Source organism: Rhynchophorus ferrugineus, unplaced genomic scaffold (assembly GCF_030347505.1).
Source record: "Rhynchophorus ferrugineus isolate W39M unplaced genomic scaffold, kcgeb_rfMv2 rfM6, whole genome shotgun sequence".
In the NCBI taxonomy this organism is placed as follows: Eukaryota; Metazoa; Arthropoda; class Insecta; order Coleoptera; family Curculionidae; genus Rhynchophorus; species Rhynchophorus ferrugineus.
In genome coordinates, this window is record NW_027472585.1 from 43,881,583 (window position 1) to 43,897,979 (window position 16,397).

At 32.3% G+C, this 16,397-nt stretch overlaps 1 protein-coding gene and 1 long non-coding RNA gene across 5 annotated transcripts in view; one reads left to right on the plus strand and one right to left on the minus strand.

The window, feature by feature from the left end:
* Nucleotides 1-954: 954 nt before the first annotated feature.
* sm (heterogeneous nuclear ribonucleoprotein L) overlaps nucleotides 955-16,397 on the minus strand; it is a 500,688-nt gene continuing 485,245 nt past the window's right edge. For both annotated transcript variants that reach the window (XM_076406872.1, XM_076406873.1), the window contains 5 exons: nucleotides 15,422-15,726; nucleotides 12,800-12,979; nucleotides 9,495-9,671; nucleotides 6,847-7,054; nucleotides 955-5,451 (listed from right to left, as the gene is read on the minus strand). In XM_076406872.1, coding sequence (XP_076262987.1) covers nucleotides 5,330-5,451; nucleotides 6,847-7,054; nucleotides 9,495-9,671; nucleotides 12,800-12,979; nucleotides 15,422-15,726 — 992 coding nt within the window. In that variant the 3' untranslated portion in view covers nucleotides 955-5,329. The remainder of the gene's footprint in view (nucleotides 5,452-6,846; nucleotides 7,055-9,494; nucleotides 9,672-12,799; nucleotides 12,980-15,421; nucleotides 15,727-16,397) is intronic.
* Nucleotides 8,433-10,721, plus strand: LOC143197983 (uncharacterized). Of its 3 annotated transcripts, XR_013006123.1 has the most exons (3): nucleotides 8,433-8,724; nucleotides 8,783-9,225; nucleotides 10,491-10,620. It is a non-coding gene; the product is annotated as an uncharacterized LOC143197983 (long non-coding RNA). The 3 variants fall into 3 exon arrangements; XR_013006124.1 differs by lacking the exon at nucleotides 10,491-10,620 and having other exon boundaries at nucleotides 8,590-8,724; nucleotides 8,776-8,880; XR_013006122.1 differs by lacking the exons at nucleotides 8,433-8,724; nucleotides 8,783-9,225 and adding an exon at nucleotides 10,070-10,298 and having other exon boundaries at nucleotides 10,491-10,721.

Here is a 16,397-nt window from a genome sequence, read left to right on the forward strand (position 1 = left end):
TTAACAAATTTTAAAAATATTTGAAATCTTATTTTAGACATAGTAACATTATTATTATAACATGAGAAATATCTACCCTATATTACACAAAAATCATTTCAATATTGAAAACAATTGAATCAATTTCAGGTTAATTATTCAGATTTAATATTTCAAGAATGCCATGAAACATTTTTAATTTAACTTTCTGAAAATATTTTGTAACAGTGAAGTAAAATTAATAAGTGAAATGCAACTGTAAGAAATAATTAAACAGCACTGGAGCAAAGTATTCCGACACAACGATGTATTCATATACCATCCTGTTTATTGAGAAAATACAAAAAAATAATCGAGAAGATTGGAAGAACTTTGGCACAGAATGGCTATAATAGTCGAACTTAAGACACAAACGTCAATATGTGAATAATATCGTTAGGATAGTATCACAGTGTCAAAAAAAAACACGAATCAAACAAAAACAATTACATACGAGACATTAGAAATCTTATTTGGACTTTATAATAGCCTTTATCACAGCATAAAATGTATCCTCTCGACACATTTAGTTTAGAGAGACAGAGAGCGATATTTATATTAATTACTTCAATACTATTCTTTAAATATTTTATACAATTTATTCACTCGCTTAAAGGCTTAACAAGGACATGGGAAAACCAAAGAGCGAAATGCCGTGTTTGGTTGGTGTACGTGTGTGTGAATCCAAAAGAAAAGAGCGAACAGAGAGAGACAGGTATAACGTTTATAATGGAGTTTAGAGTGTGATAGACAGAGTAAGACTACCACATTATGCTAGAGGCACAAGTAATTGACTCAAACTAATTTTTTTATGTATTTTTATATATACTATATATATATAAATATTTATATATATATATACGACACATATATTGCATGATGCAAATTCCATGAAGAGAGATAGGATACTACAAAATAAATAACATACAGGAATCTGCGAGAAAATTTTGTCCGATATTTGGCAGATCGAATTGTTCCTCGACTAATTGTTTTTATTTAAGTGAATCAGGTACACTATCATCGGTATTAAGCTACGCGATAATGTGAATGTTGTGTTTCGGGTACAATTTGATTGAAAATGATCCTTTCCAAGGTGCCATATATCGGAAAATTATCTAATAATCACCATTAATAGGTATACAGTGTCTAAAACAGTAACTACATCTAGGAGGCTTGGCAGCAATTTCGTTATTATTTTGTTTGTTTTTTTGTACCAACTAAGAGAACTGTCGTTAACAAAGAAAATTAACAATTGCGAAGTCTAAAAATCGCTGCCAAATTTAAAATAACTAAACTCTATTAAATTTAATAGTTTCCTTTGTTTTAATACTACGTTTACATTAACTATTTGTCTTTTATGCAGGAAAATTTCCGGACCTTTGCGACCGAAATTCGAAACAAAAAAAAACACCGTACAAAGGTTCGGAAAAATTAGTTGCCACAGTACAACCAATATTGCACTTCATCCTATATATGCCAGTTTAATTAATCACTATAATTATTGACATGTATTTTTTTACAGGTCGAGGGCTTCTGTCCAAAAAATTGCGTCCGAACATTAAGTAGAACACAATAAAAATTAGGCTACATCTGGAAAAAATTACTTATACAAAAATATATCCCTTTTATTGACTAGATTTATATCTGTTCCATATCGTCCACTTACATTTCTTTGTTACGAGGGCAAATCAGGTCTTAGTAAAGGGAATTTGGGATGAAATGCATCTAAATAATGGTATAAATAAATGAAAATACAAAAAATATTACGTATCTAAAGTTTTAAATAAGTTTGGTTCATTAATAGTTCGAAATATATAGTTGCCAATAGTTGAAACTATCTTATCTGATTTTATAAAAACACAGAAACAGTAGAGAAATGTTATTAGAAATAGTATTAGCTTGGTATGCTCCCAAGGCTGCTATGATAAGAAAGACTTTGATAAGAGACTAAACTTTAGTATTTTATATAACTGCATAAGTACTTTTTTGTTAACCATCATTGTGATTAAGGTAAAAACATTATTAAAATTTCATAAACAACAACAGAAACATAACAGAATAACAATTATATAAATAAAATGAATGATAAAAGTGATATTTATGATTTCTCTGACGTATATTACAAACTGATCAAGGATCTTACCTGTTTCAAGAAAAATAAACTTAGTAAAAAACTTCTTAATAAAATTAACAGCACTTCATCTCGAACTAACTTTTCCAAGACGTAGCCTCTTCTTATTAGACTGAGGACTATGCAGATAAGAGAGAGCTCAATACATCTCGACTAGACAAGACGGGTTTAAATGAAAAAAAAAGCTACGAACATTTAGGCCTGTGTGTGTGTATCGGTGTATTTCTTTTTTGGTCAGAATCCCCTCGAATAAGGAAGACATGCAACTAAAGTAGCAGAAGTTTATATTCTACAGGACGTAACGTTTTGGTTACTTAATCGTAAGCATCGAGACTCAATCGAACTCACTCTGAAATGTATAAATAATCGTCAACGAAGCCCCTCCCCTCTCTCGCGCGCCCTTAAAATCGCATAAAAAATAGGTGATTGATATGTCCCTAAAATATGTAAGTGTTCCATTTTTATTTGCTTAAAATGTTTCCTCTTCTCCGTCGCGACGTAAAAATTAGTAGGTGATATGAATATTGACTTCTGTTTACCTTAAGATAAGAGTTATGTCGAGAACAAACCCAGCTTCCGGATAACGGACCAACGAAACGAGAATGTTGTTACATTTAATTCGTTGAAATTAATCACAAAAATTCTATAAGTAACGACTAAAAACTTAAAACAATAAAACTGTCTGATTAGGCAATATAAACCGCAAGAATATTAGCAACATTGCAATTATGACAATTGGTTTTTGTGTCAGTAGATGTCCAATTTGTCAAAATGAATTAAAATGTGGATTAAATTGTATATATCTGTTAGTTACAAGAAAAAAAAAATTTATTTTGGATATGTATTGGTTTCATAGCTTTGATATGTCAAGTATAAAAAATTACGTGAAAATAAATAAATACATTACTTAATGGAGATGATTTTTTGCATGCAATGTTTTCAGTACTCACATAATTTAATTTTTCACTATTCTTCAAATATTTATTAAAAAAATCCCTTATTAATATATAATTAGTTTTGCTCTCGAAAATTATATATCTGCTGAAACATCACAATAAATAAGATTTTGACAGATAAGATACATAATTCACAGAGGAAAGCAAAAGCACAAGCACAAGCTTCTTGATAATGCTGCTGGTTGTTTTTGAAAATCAATGAGGAAGAAACATGAAAAGAAATTCTTAGGTATTAGATAAATATAAACCGATATAACATATCAAATAACTGTCGGAGAAAAAACTACCGGAATTATATTTTCATAATCTTATTCAGGAATTCTGAATTCTAAATATGTTTTTCCTGAAATACTTAGTCATCTAGGTAATAAATAAATCAAGTAACAAATGAAAGATGCATTTTCAAAAATTGTGTTTAAATAAAATATGGAAATTAATTAATCGCAGTATTTCTTGTATTTGTGCAATATAGTTATTTTGAAATAGATTGTGATAAACGATACTGCCAAACCACAAGTCTAGTAATCAGTGAAAGGATTAGTTGCTATGATAGATTAATGATAGGGATGATAACTTTAAAACAAATAGAGCAAATAGGTTCGAAACTATTAAACACAATCAACACAGAGAAGAATCTAAGTCTAATTTCATGGATGATTATTAAAGAATTAATGACGATGAACAGAAAAGGCTGTATGGTTCATTATTTATTAGTGCTGGTTAATTGTTGTTGCTTCATTTGTTTTAAATACTTTTAAGATGAACATATAGTGATAAGTTGTATGATATATAGTTATTTCTGAGTACCGAACCAAAATGAAACTATAAAATATTGTAAAGGTTTCTTATAACTTTTGGCTTTTAGTAATCAAGCAGGCTTGAAAAGTCTACCTTTAAGAAAAACAATATTTTAGAAGCTCAGAATAAAAAATAATCAAACGTTATTGATTGAAAACAGAAACTAATTAATTTCAGTTGCTGGAAGTCTTTATGGAAAAACAATGAAAAAAAATGATATTGTGTTTTTTCTTAGGACATATTAGGTATTTTAGAGAAACAATGAAATTGTTTTATATATCTTTGATATCATTATTTTAATTTTTGTGCTGTTTTTAATCTGGATATATATGTATGTAAATTAATTAAAATGTGTTTAATAAAAAACACTTGACAAATAAAATAAGGATTACTCACGATATATCTGTAATACTGTTAATGCAGGAATGGAAGTTTTAAGTGTATTGCAATGTTGCTAAACGTTAAGATTGAAAACAACAACGTTACACCATTTCACCAATATCAGAATCATTCTTCTATACCGACAGACAAACATATCTAAAATAGTTAGGTCTAAATAGGCTAGATAATAACACTAAAATTACATCGTTGCAGTTAATTAATTTTTTGCGCTAATAGGTAGTTAAAAATTACGATATGTAGCTAAATTTAACTTTTATTTTGATATAAAATTACTAGAATTTAAAACTAGTTATCTAAAAAATCGTTTTTTCTTTTTGTAATCTGCGTCCTCTCGCTTAAAAAGGTGCGTTTCTCGTTTTGTTTTTTTTTGTATATTTATGATTAGTTAATATTAAAACCGCTGTTTTTCGCCTCATTACTCGACGCATACCTTTTTAGGCGACGAGGAACGAGCCTTTTAAAAAATGTCGCAGTCATTTACGCTATTGTAGTTTTAGCACGTATAATATCGGGACTCCCTCTAAAATTTTTTAAACGAAACAAAAGTTATTCTCAAATTGCCAATCTACGAAAAGAAATTCAACTTTTTTAAATCTCTTTGGTCCACTGTGTAAAACTTACCTTTTGGTCTGTATATTTAGTTATCTTTTTGCAACATAAAAAATGTTAGAGGGGCGAAAAAAATCTGTGTTTGAAATAAAAAAAAAACGAAGTTTTGACACCATTAGTAAGTACAATTACTAAGACTATTTTTTTACCGACGTTCTTTCTTCATGCACAACAAACACAACAAGAAGAATGTACCGAAAATGTCGTCGGGATTGATTCTATCATATTCTTCTTCGACCGTTTCGGATACACTCTCGTTAAAAGTCAATAAATAACCACAATTAAAGTATTAATAGTAAATATTGGAAAGGATATGTGACATTAAAATTAATAACAAATAAGTTTATTCTCATATACCAAATGTGGTGGTGGGGACATTGTCCGCAGGCCCCCGTTCGGGGTAATTGTGAATCGTTCAGTTTGGACCTTTTCCGTCGTCTTTGGCAGTCGTTGATCCGTTGGCGTTGTCTCCATTCTTTATGGTCATACTTCTGGACGAGGAGAAACACAGCTTCATTATGAAGGGGAATTTCGTTCCTTGAAAACAAAAGAACGAAATGAACGAATTTGATAGCAGCCTTTTCAAATATTCTTTAATTATTGATTACATTAATTTGTAATACATAATTTTGCAATAAAGATCAACACAGTTTAGCAATGGTGTTTAGAATTATGCTGTTTAGATCTATTCACAAACTAGATCTCTATATCTGCATAGACAATAGGACAAAATTAATTATTTAACTGTTAAAATAATTACTTAATAACTCCTCAAACCAAACATAATAATCCTAACCTTTAAATGACATACGTCAAAATATCACAATCACAATCTCACGTTTAGTTTAAATGTTAATGTGATTTTAGTGAAATGACTGTTATTCTCTAAACAATTGATAATTTTTCTTTAATGAATTGTAATTTGAATTGTTTTAGCACCCACCCTAGGGCTCAGATCTAGTCCCCGGTGACTATTTAGAAGAAAATGTATGATTCAAATGGTGAAGTGACTCCTGAAGTGCAGACTATTTTGAAAGGAAATATAATTTCCTGTAAAAAAGGTAGTGCAAAAATTCAGGTGAGTGTTGGATTGAATGTATTACCCTTGAAGGAAAGAATATTGATGAATAAATGAATTTCGCTTAAAAATTAGGCCCATTATTCCTCTTATCCTTCTTTCTATATAAAATGTTTACAATAATTAGAAAAGTTAAATAATAATAAAAACTAAATATTAAATAATAAAAATAAAAATACTAACGGCTAAGGAATTAAAATATCTACGCTATGAATGAAATGTACCCGGAAATTAATCTAAATTACTGTTACTTGCGCAGCTTGTGCATTGCTTGAGAGGCTAACGATAGTAAATGGCCAGCTATGATACGATATTATTAATTATATAGGCAATGCGCCTTTCCATTGATATATAAATAAAGTAATAACAGACTAATAAAATAATTTTTATTACATTGACTGTTGGAAAACAGTAAAGATTGAATAGGATAATTTCTTAGTAGCGCCAACTATGTGTCAGACCGAGGACTTTTCAATTGACCTGTTATAATAGTGTTTTTTATATAATCTTGGACATTGATCCAGTTAAGATTATCATGCAAGATCTTTAAGACATGAAACAAGTTAAAATAGAGAGGCCATGACTAAAGTATTATCAAAAGCATCATTACTAGTGACACGAGAAGAAAAACCCTTGATAAAATTGAACCAAAATCAAATTTTCCATCACTTCCACCAAACCAAACAGCAAATAAGGAATATTACTAAAACAACTGAAGGAGAATATGCACTACAGGAGATCTGAATTTTTGAAAAGCTACTCCTTAAGCAAAGTCATGTTTACCCTCTGGATTGCAAATCGTGAAATTTGACTACTTATAATGTTTACCACCAAAATAATAACGAAAACCTTACCCGGACTTTCTATGGCGGCATGATTGCAGGCCATAACCGCTGCCACAGCTTCCGTGGTCGTTTCGAATTCCAGAAGTCCCGAGCTGCTGCGTTCCGATTTCATCGGGAACAATTTGACGGCTTTAGGAGGAACTACGTCGTAGTCTTTGAACACTTGAATCAGTTCTGCCTCTGTCACCTGAGGTGGCGTATTGAAAAAATGGAGTATCTAAAAATAAGCACATTTTTCAAGTCAGTATAGTCAGTATAGTTAACATATTTATACTTCATTACAGATCAGTAAATAATTTAATGGAGTTAAGTCGTATATTATACTCTTAATACTCTTAGTAAGTATATATTATACTCTTCAAATGTTCGAATAATTTGCAAGAAATACAACTTTGGTTTAATATTGTAAGATTTATATACTGACAAATCATTATATATCGTTTTATTTTTTTTTCACAAAAGGTTCTTTATATTACATTTCTCATGTACCAATAAATTCAATCCCAACGGAAATTAATCTAATAATTTGTGAATTCCAGATAATTTTATCTATTTATACCATATTCTTCAAATGTACGTATAATTTTAAATAACTGGCAACAGTGCAAATTGAAATCCCTGTATGAACGCCACGATTCTCCGGAATTAGACTCTTGTATTTAAATACTTCGGAAAGGTTCATATATTTCTTTTACGACATTTTTCCCGCGTCTCCTGGCTATTCCCGATGACAAGTAATCCAATCTTCTTCTCAACATATTTCCCTTTATGCAAAAAAAAATCCGGCTCCACAAGCGGGGATCATATTTTATTCAGCTTGCGTCTAGATGCCCGACGTAAATAAATCATGACATCAGTAAAAGTAGAACGTCAAATGTCGAAACTCCCCCGACGGGTCACAATACACCCCGGGAGGGGAGGGAAAAAAGACTAGAATTGTATTACCGAGAAAACCCGTGACCAATTTGAATCTAACAGGGAATGGCCGGCTGTTACATAACGGTTTTCATTTATCAGGTAATTATATTGTCGAGTCGGTTATGCGGAAATGAAAAAAAAAACATGTATAGCTACATCGAACTAGACCTAGCGCGGTACGTTTTATTTTAAATAAATGCAGCAACATTGGAGCAGAAACTCGATACGGTTTTATTAAAATTAGCTCGTATTTACGGGTTTTAATAGATTGGAGAAACATAATTTCCATTTTTCCTAATGGATTAAAAAGATACATATCACTAGCTCAAAATGCCAAACATACAGACAATTTATAAGTACCGGCAACGTGGCAAAATAGTCCTTCCAATAAACCAGCCAATGCCCGTCAACAACACCACCGAACGACAGAACGTCGATCAAATTCAGTTTATAAAAATGTCAGTTATAAAAAAAATCCCTTTTAAACCTGGCGCATTTTTCTTTATCATTTTACTAATTAGCATTACTCTAGTTAAAAAGAGACATAATGAAGTCTGGCATGTCGAATCAAATAATATATATAACCAAATCGATGTATAAAATTCGATTTGTGTTGTTACTGGTCGACACCGTTGTCATATGTCAATGTAAATATAATAAAACAATTCTAACCTACAAGTTAATGTGGCTGTTTAATTACCTGTAGTCCTTCAATAAATACGCGTTCGATGTACAATAATGTTAAAACAAATTATATTTTATAACGCTATTTTGGTTTCAATATTTTATTAACTTTAGTATTTTGAGTCAAAATAAACGATAACTTTAGTGCGGCAAGGTTGCATTATACGTTTTGATGAGGTGCACTGGACGTTATGTGTATAATTTTAAGGAAATATGTTGTTATGGCAAATGGAATAAATTATTTTCCAAAGAATTCTGTTCTAGTGCAGAAATTTGTTTTTGAAGGTAAACAATGATAAATTTAAGGGAATTTCTTATGAGCATTACTACATCAAGCTTACAGATAGGAAGGTTTGTTCTTTGCATTACAGACAAAATAATCGTGGACCCAAATGTGGAAGAACATTGTCTAACCAAGATGCAATTCCTAACTGTAATAATTTTATTGAAATACATATGTGTATATTTATAGACAATTTGCTTTAACCTAACGAAAAGGAAAAATATGACAAGTTATATATCAATACAGTACAAATATAATATGTTTTCGTATGAAGTAAATTGAGAAGTTTGAAAACTGAAAATTATATCATGTGTTTTTCGAAAGATCATTTTGAAACAGATGAATTTAACTTCATGCAGATAAGAACCAGATAGTATAACATGAAAAATACTAAGATCAAAGAATATATGTGGCAATATTGCAAGCGAGAATTATTACAGAAAGATTTAAACAAAATTCCAATATGTAATTCTTATGTTTACTAAATTTAAATCTTGTATTTTGTAAGTATATTTTGGATAAATTATTTTTTTGTTATTATTATTTTTTTGGTTTATAATATTTAAATCAATAACTAGTTATTAGATGTTTCTTGTATGTATTTTGAAAATGTTTCATACAAATGGCTTGGCCACAACTTTTTACATGGAAGATTACATTTTGACAGAATGTACAAGGCCTTTCACAACATTCACGGAAGATGGGAATAGTTCACAATCAATGTTTTATATTTTTGAAAAAGTTGTATAATACAGACTGGGTAGATACATACCTTGCTAGGTGGTTGAATCCTATTTTTGCTTGCCATTGCCGGATTCATGAAACGGTTATTCTTATTGTTCAGGTACTCCTTGTATGATGGTGATTTGTCGGGTAACGGATAAGGGTTAGTCACTTCGCTCAAATAGGGTTGCTTACTGAATGCCAACTGCAATTTGTGCTCTTTCATCTGCAACACAACGAGTTATAAATGTTTTTACTTATGGATATTAGAAAGTCGATCGAATATCCAGGCATTTCCGCGTCTATTACGACATAAAAATCTCAAGAAACGTTCTAAAATTATGTATGGGACGAGAATTGTTCGGGACAGTTAAACCGGTGCGGTAATATATAAAATCCACGCTGGCACGATGCCAGAATATCTGGTGTAATGGCCACAATTATAAACAAACGCAGACAGACATTTTTAATGAGCAAAGCAGCATTAGCAGTGAAACAATCGAGAAAATCTAGTGCAGCAAAAAAGCTAATAATGCAACTTTGGTTTGATTTGACCTCGTTTAATAAGTTTTGTCGTTTCATAACAGTATCTGCAACACAAGTTCCTTTTTTTGAAGACTCTTTTACCATTTAAAATTGTTCTTTATAGAAGGATTTATTAACAGATAAAAAAAGCCAAAACTCAGACGAACTAAGTATGGTAAATCTGAGATTTTTTACAAAATGTTACAACAATAAACGAAAGTAACTTAGTATGGGCTATCTTCTGTTGCATTCATTCGTCGTAACATCGCAATTGTTCTACCTCGTCAGACTAAGACGTCATCTAGTCGCTGTTAAAAAAATTCGCAAGGTACGTAAAATATTATTTTTTTCTTAAGCAAAATTGGTGATAAACAGTGTAATAATATATTTTATTTATAGGATATAAGTTAATTTCGTGTTTTCCAACTATAGTCCTAAATATGGGCTAGTCCATATTCAGGCATTAGTATTTAGGTTGCTAGACATCCGTTAGTACTGTTGTTTTATTTTATTTTTTCAGAAAGGCACCGACAAAATCAAAAGAATCAAGGAAAAAAATTGGGATGTAGAACAAATGGTTAAAGCAATGAAAATGGTTCGCTAGAAGAAAATGGGCAATGCTTCGATTTTCCCATGTTTAAGTTTGAAAACTGAGCTTATTCCAGCAACAGCGACTGCCACAATATTAGGCAGAATAACAGTGTTAGGCACACAGTTGAAACCAGTCCTTGGATTGCCAAGGATTGATCTTCGCAGGATGGTGTACATGTTGGCAGAGCGTTACAAAACTCACTCCGTGAATCTGGCACAGGTGGTAAAACATGTTTAAGACTAAGTAAACATGTCACTTAGAAAGTTTATAGGAACGTCATTTGCAATAACGAGATGTACGAGAAAACTAAAACGAAAGGACAGAAAAAAGTCTAGAAGTAAGGAAACAAAAAACTACAATGAAGTGATAGGCAGTGAAGGTGAAGAGGAATTTGATTCAGACACTGAGCCAGATGTCATAATAGGAAAAGGGGGCCCCTGACTCTATAGATGCAAAAATGTTTGTTCTGCCCGCAACTTTTTTCAGGAAACACAAGAGGAGGACTCTGGGTTAAATTGGCTTTGGGCACATAACGACTGTGCAGGGCCAGAATATAGCACTTGGATATGCTATTTTTCCAAGTAAAATAATGAATTTCCCACAATTACCAAAGTTATTTGATATCTTACTATATAACTATTATATGAATGTTATTTTCTTAGAAGATACTTAAGTTCACATTTATAGCTCATATTTGAGTAACTGTTCCACATTTAGCATCTATTTCGGAATTTTGTTTAATGGTCAATTTTGATAATATAGTTTATCAAGAAAAATATAAAATTGTTACTGTGTTATCTAGAAATATATGACTGATGAATATTACGTTAATAAAATGTTTGTGTATTTTACTTTTGACCCAAAAACAAAATGGTAGCCCATATTTAGTTACTTTTCTCTAACATAAGTTTATCGTTTTACTGAATTAAAGGTTCCCCATAGAAAATCTTATTGCTATTTATTTCAGTTCATTTTAAGGGGATATTCTAGTTTGAAAATTTAAAAATTGGGATGAGTCTTCTCTACATGAAAAGTCCCGGACGAAACAAAGAAAATAAGTATTTTTTTGTTAAAAATTAGCTTTATTCATCGACGTGATCTCCATCAAGAGCCATACAATTATTCCAGCGCGGCTCTAACATTCCCATACCACTTTTGTAGAACGATTTATCTTTTGTCTCAAAATAGGCCTGTCACCAATTGCTGTCCACTCAGATGATTGTTTTGATTCCGGAGTGAAGTGATGGATCCATTGTCACCTCTGGACGCAAAAATTCCTGTTTGTAACGTTTAAACATGACGAAACGCTGCTCAGAATCGTCAACCCTGAGCAAACGCGAAACCTACTTTGAACAGAGCTTTTTCATAGTTAAATGCTCGTGCAATATACAACCAACACGTTCTTTTGATATCTTTACCATGTTAGCTAACTCACACAACTTCAATTTTTGATCATTCAAAACGATTTTGTGCATTTTTTATGTTTTCTGGTGCTACCACCTCTTTGGAAATCCACTGCGTTTTGCATCATCGGTGCCTCTACGACCACGTCTGAAGTCAGCAAACCAACGTTTTATGGTTGCTTCTGAACGGTATTTTTTCCCATCAAGAAGCAGTGTAAAATTAAAAACGAAATTGTTTTTGATCTATTGTTTTGAAAATAACAAAAGTAGTGTCACTCTTAGGACAACAGCTCACAAACATATGAGTGGAATATCATGAAATTTTAATAGCTTTCTTTTGGAGGTTAGTACTAACTGAAAAATCGGCAAATGTAATAAAACTAGCACTATCCATGTGTTAAGTGTAAAGTTGTTTTTATTATTTTTTAAATCATAAAAAATTTCAAAATATAGGTAGAAATAAATCTCGTTTTTCGAACAGCATTAATTTGGCAAAAAAATGTGTTCGTACAGTTTGTACAAGAGCAGCACTTCTCTAGGTTAAGATTTTTTTTCATTTCAGATTACTAGGAATGTTGTAATCGTCTCAAGTAGGACGCACCATTTTTTTGAGGCCCGTTACTTCCCCAGCCTGTAACTTTTCGGATTTGTTTTCTTTTATATATTCTACAATTACGAATATCTTATTAAAAAAAATGGATAGCAAAAATATTGTTTGTTCTTTTAATTTTACTTGAAACATTCGCTTGTGTCATTGTGATGCCTACTGCGAGAATCTCGTAGATGATAAGTGAAAATAAATACGCGAAAACATAAATTGATTCCAAACATTACCCTTCCATCGCCGTCCGTGTCCATTTGGTCCTGATTGGATCCATTCTGACGATTGACTAGTGGCGCCGCACCTGTGAGACCGACTGTGACATTATTCAGATTCTGTACGCATCTCTCCACGGCTACGCTGTCGCCCATCTGCACCATGGCCGTTCCTTCTTTTGATTTCAGAAACTTTATCTGAAACGGATAATATAACTTTCATTAGATCGGACACATGAAAAAGTCCGCGACTACTTTGATTTCGAACGAATTGCATCATACTGATTTATAATTCGGTCGGTAACGGTTAGAAAACAAAATATATTGGCTGTGCTTTATTTTTTTAAGTATTTGGAATCACCAATAAAATGTAAAAGAAAATTACAAAATGAAAAAATTTGATAATAATGATGTTATGATATGATGTGACACCGATGAGAATCAGTGGTTTGGAAAAAATATATCTTCTGTCGCATAAATATCGTGTAGCAAGTCAATTGAAAAGTCCCCGGCCTACCATAGTAAAACACATTTTTTGGGCAAAATTCGTTTTTTTATTCAACATAATTCCTTTCAAGGGTGATACACTGATTATAGCGACCCTCCAACTTTTCGATACTATTTTTGCAGTATGATTTGTCCTTTGCTTCAAAATAGGCCTCCGTTTCATTCGAGAAAAAATTCTTCCCAGCGGGCACTCTTTTGAGATTTGAGAAAAGGAAATAGTCGCTGGGGGCAGATCTGGATAATACGGTGGATGAGGAAGCAATTCGAAGCCCAATTCATGGATTTTTCACCATGGATAATCGTTTTCGTTATGTTATATTCTTTTATTCAATAAAATGAAAACATTTTACGTCCTGGGAATAAAAATAACCCTAGAATAATTACAAGAAAGATATACATGTTATTTTATGTCACTTTCTTCTCCCTTTTTATTGGTCTCGAGTATTTGAACTCCTACGCTTGCTCTACACTCTTGAGCAACACAATAAAAAGCACGCGGATTATTTTTTGACGCACCTACTGTAATGCTCTTGGTGGCGGTTACGGAAAAACATAATTAAATATAGTTTAATTTCCATAATAATACCGAATTTCAGGCAACGGGAAACTTTTTAGTCTGCACGAAACTATCTCATAAATATATGACACAATCCTCATAAATAAGTTTTATTTTACTGTCGTCGTTTGGTTCTCTTTTTTGGCGATAAACTAAACGACAATTTCCCACACGCAAAGGCTTAGAATGCCTTTGGTGTCCAATTTTTGTCGCCTTACGATGCGGGAGCGACAATTAATCTATATCTTATTAGGATTTTATCTTTTATGTTGTATTTTACTTGGAGAAAGGCCTGGAACCTCGAAAGAACGTCTATTTGTGTTAGAACCTGATATAGAGTTGTGGGAACTTCGGCAGTTTCCGCCTGATTGTGCGACGTTGCCATTTACAAGCTATTGGGAGGTAGAATTAAATGCTCTAGTAGCTTTTGATTGTTTCTATTTGTTTTTAATTTATTTGTTGTTGTGCCGTTCAAATTTTGTCTTTAAATAGTAAACAGTAATAGATGAATCATAGATTTGTGAATATAGCCAAAAATATTTTGTAGCTGTTCTGACGTGAAGAGACATATGAGGAAATTACATTTATTCAATATTTCAAATTGGATTAAATTCTATACCAATTTCATTATATAGTCTATTCAATACAGTCGTGACACGCGTGATCAATATGTGTCTGTCGAAAGTTGTAAATTCGTTTTAATAGCAGACAATATTTTCCCTCTCATTTTATTCTATTTAAAAAGAGATAGAATGCTGTTAGAGAAGTTCGAACATGTAACCGAAAGAGCCTGCAAGTGCTGTCCGTTTGTCAAACGTCTGCAAAATTCTTCAAAATATTATAATTACGGGTATTAGTACAGGAACTAAAATATATCAAAAAATTAAAAAAAATATAATCTTAAATTCACTAAAAAGAAATCGTGTTTATGCGAAACACTGATCCGAATCATCAACTCGACGTTGTTTTTGGTCAAAAGTGAGCTCGTGTATGAGAAAGCTCTGTGCCCACTTTGCACAGAGCCTTTTCATACCCAAATATTCGTGAATGATATGATGTACACGTTCAGTTGATATCTTTAGAGGGTCTGCTATTTCATTCATTTTCAATTTACGGTCATTCAAAATAATTTTGTGGTTTTTTTAATGTTTTCCTCGGTAACAACCTCTTTTGGACGTCTACTGCGTTCACCACTACCCATTTCACCACGTCTAAACTTAGCTTGATGATATTTGATGATGATTTTCTTGGGGCAATGTTCGGAAACCCCGCATCAAGCCAAGTTTTTGTATTTTTCCCTTCAAAAAGCAATATTTTATCAACACGCGAAATTCCTTTTTATCCATTTTTTTCGCAATAACAAAAGTTGCTTCACTCAAAATGCTATAATTCACAAACTAACGATCCGACAGCTGTCAAATTTATACACGCATCTTTTGAGGGTCAGGCCGGGGATTTTTCAATTGACCCGTTATTGCAACACCGAAATTATCCTAATCGGTCCAATCGTTTTCAGGTTTTGGCGAGACTAACGAACAACTATTACAAACAAAAGATATTTTTTGACATATACTTACCCTGGCAACATTGCCATATAAACACATCAAGTTGAACAACTTGTCCGCGTTGGTCCTGAGAGGGTCCAGGCCGTACACCATCAGAACGGCCCCAGGTTGCTGAAAGGGTAGAGCGCGAGCCTCTGTCGCTGTACGAAAGTCCGGAGCAGTAGACTGAGGCGCGGTTCCACTTTTTCGAAACACGTCGGCCGCCGCCGCCGCCACGGCACCAGGGCCGAAGGGTGGTGCGTCGTGAGGGTACCCGCCTGGACCGGTTCCCGTGTTGCAAATATCTTCGTAGCGGTGTGGATCCGATGGGTATGGATCTGAAATAAAAATAATGAATTGTAAATTCAAGATAATTTATTTTATTTATATTATATTCTTCAAATATATATATAATTTGTAAAAATTGACAATGTCGCAAATTAAAATTCTTGTACGCACACTATGATTCTCCAGAATTAGACTTTTGTACTTACTAATATCTTTAAACTTCCCAAGAAACTTTACATAGCGAAAATATAACTGAGAGTCTTCCTTTATTCCGAATCAATCTCAGTGATTCTCATGATTTCGATATATGGACAGATAAATTAATTTGGGGGGATTTACAACAGATGGTGTTATTGTTTATGAAATCGCAATCGGGTATACTTACTTTTAACCAACTTGAAGTCTCACTTTTTCTGCAAACTGTTTTGATTGGTTAGAGTATAAATAATTTTGGAGAAAAATGATGAGTATAGTTGCGGGATTATTCAACTTTTATTTATTAGAAATCATTTGTTATTACGTACCACACTTTCAACATTCTCAACAACATCCAAAACAACAAAACCAAACTTTTCTCAATTTTACGCCTCACTTAATATACCCGCCTGTATTAATAAGCCCTTAACTCGCAAGAATCCCCAAACTTCCAAAAGCTATGAGCTCATTAACTGGAAAATTAAAAAAAAACTTGGACGAAAAAAAATATTCGCGCCATTATGAA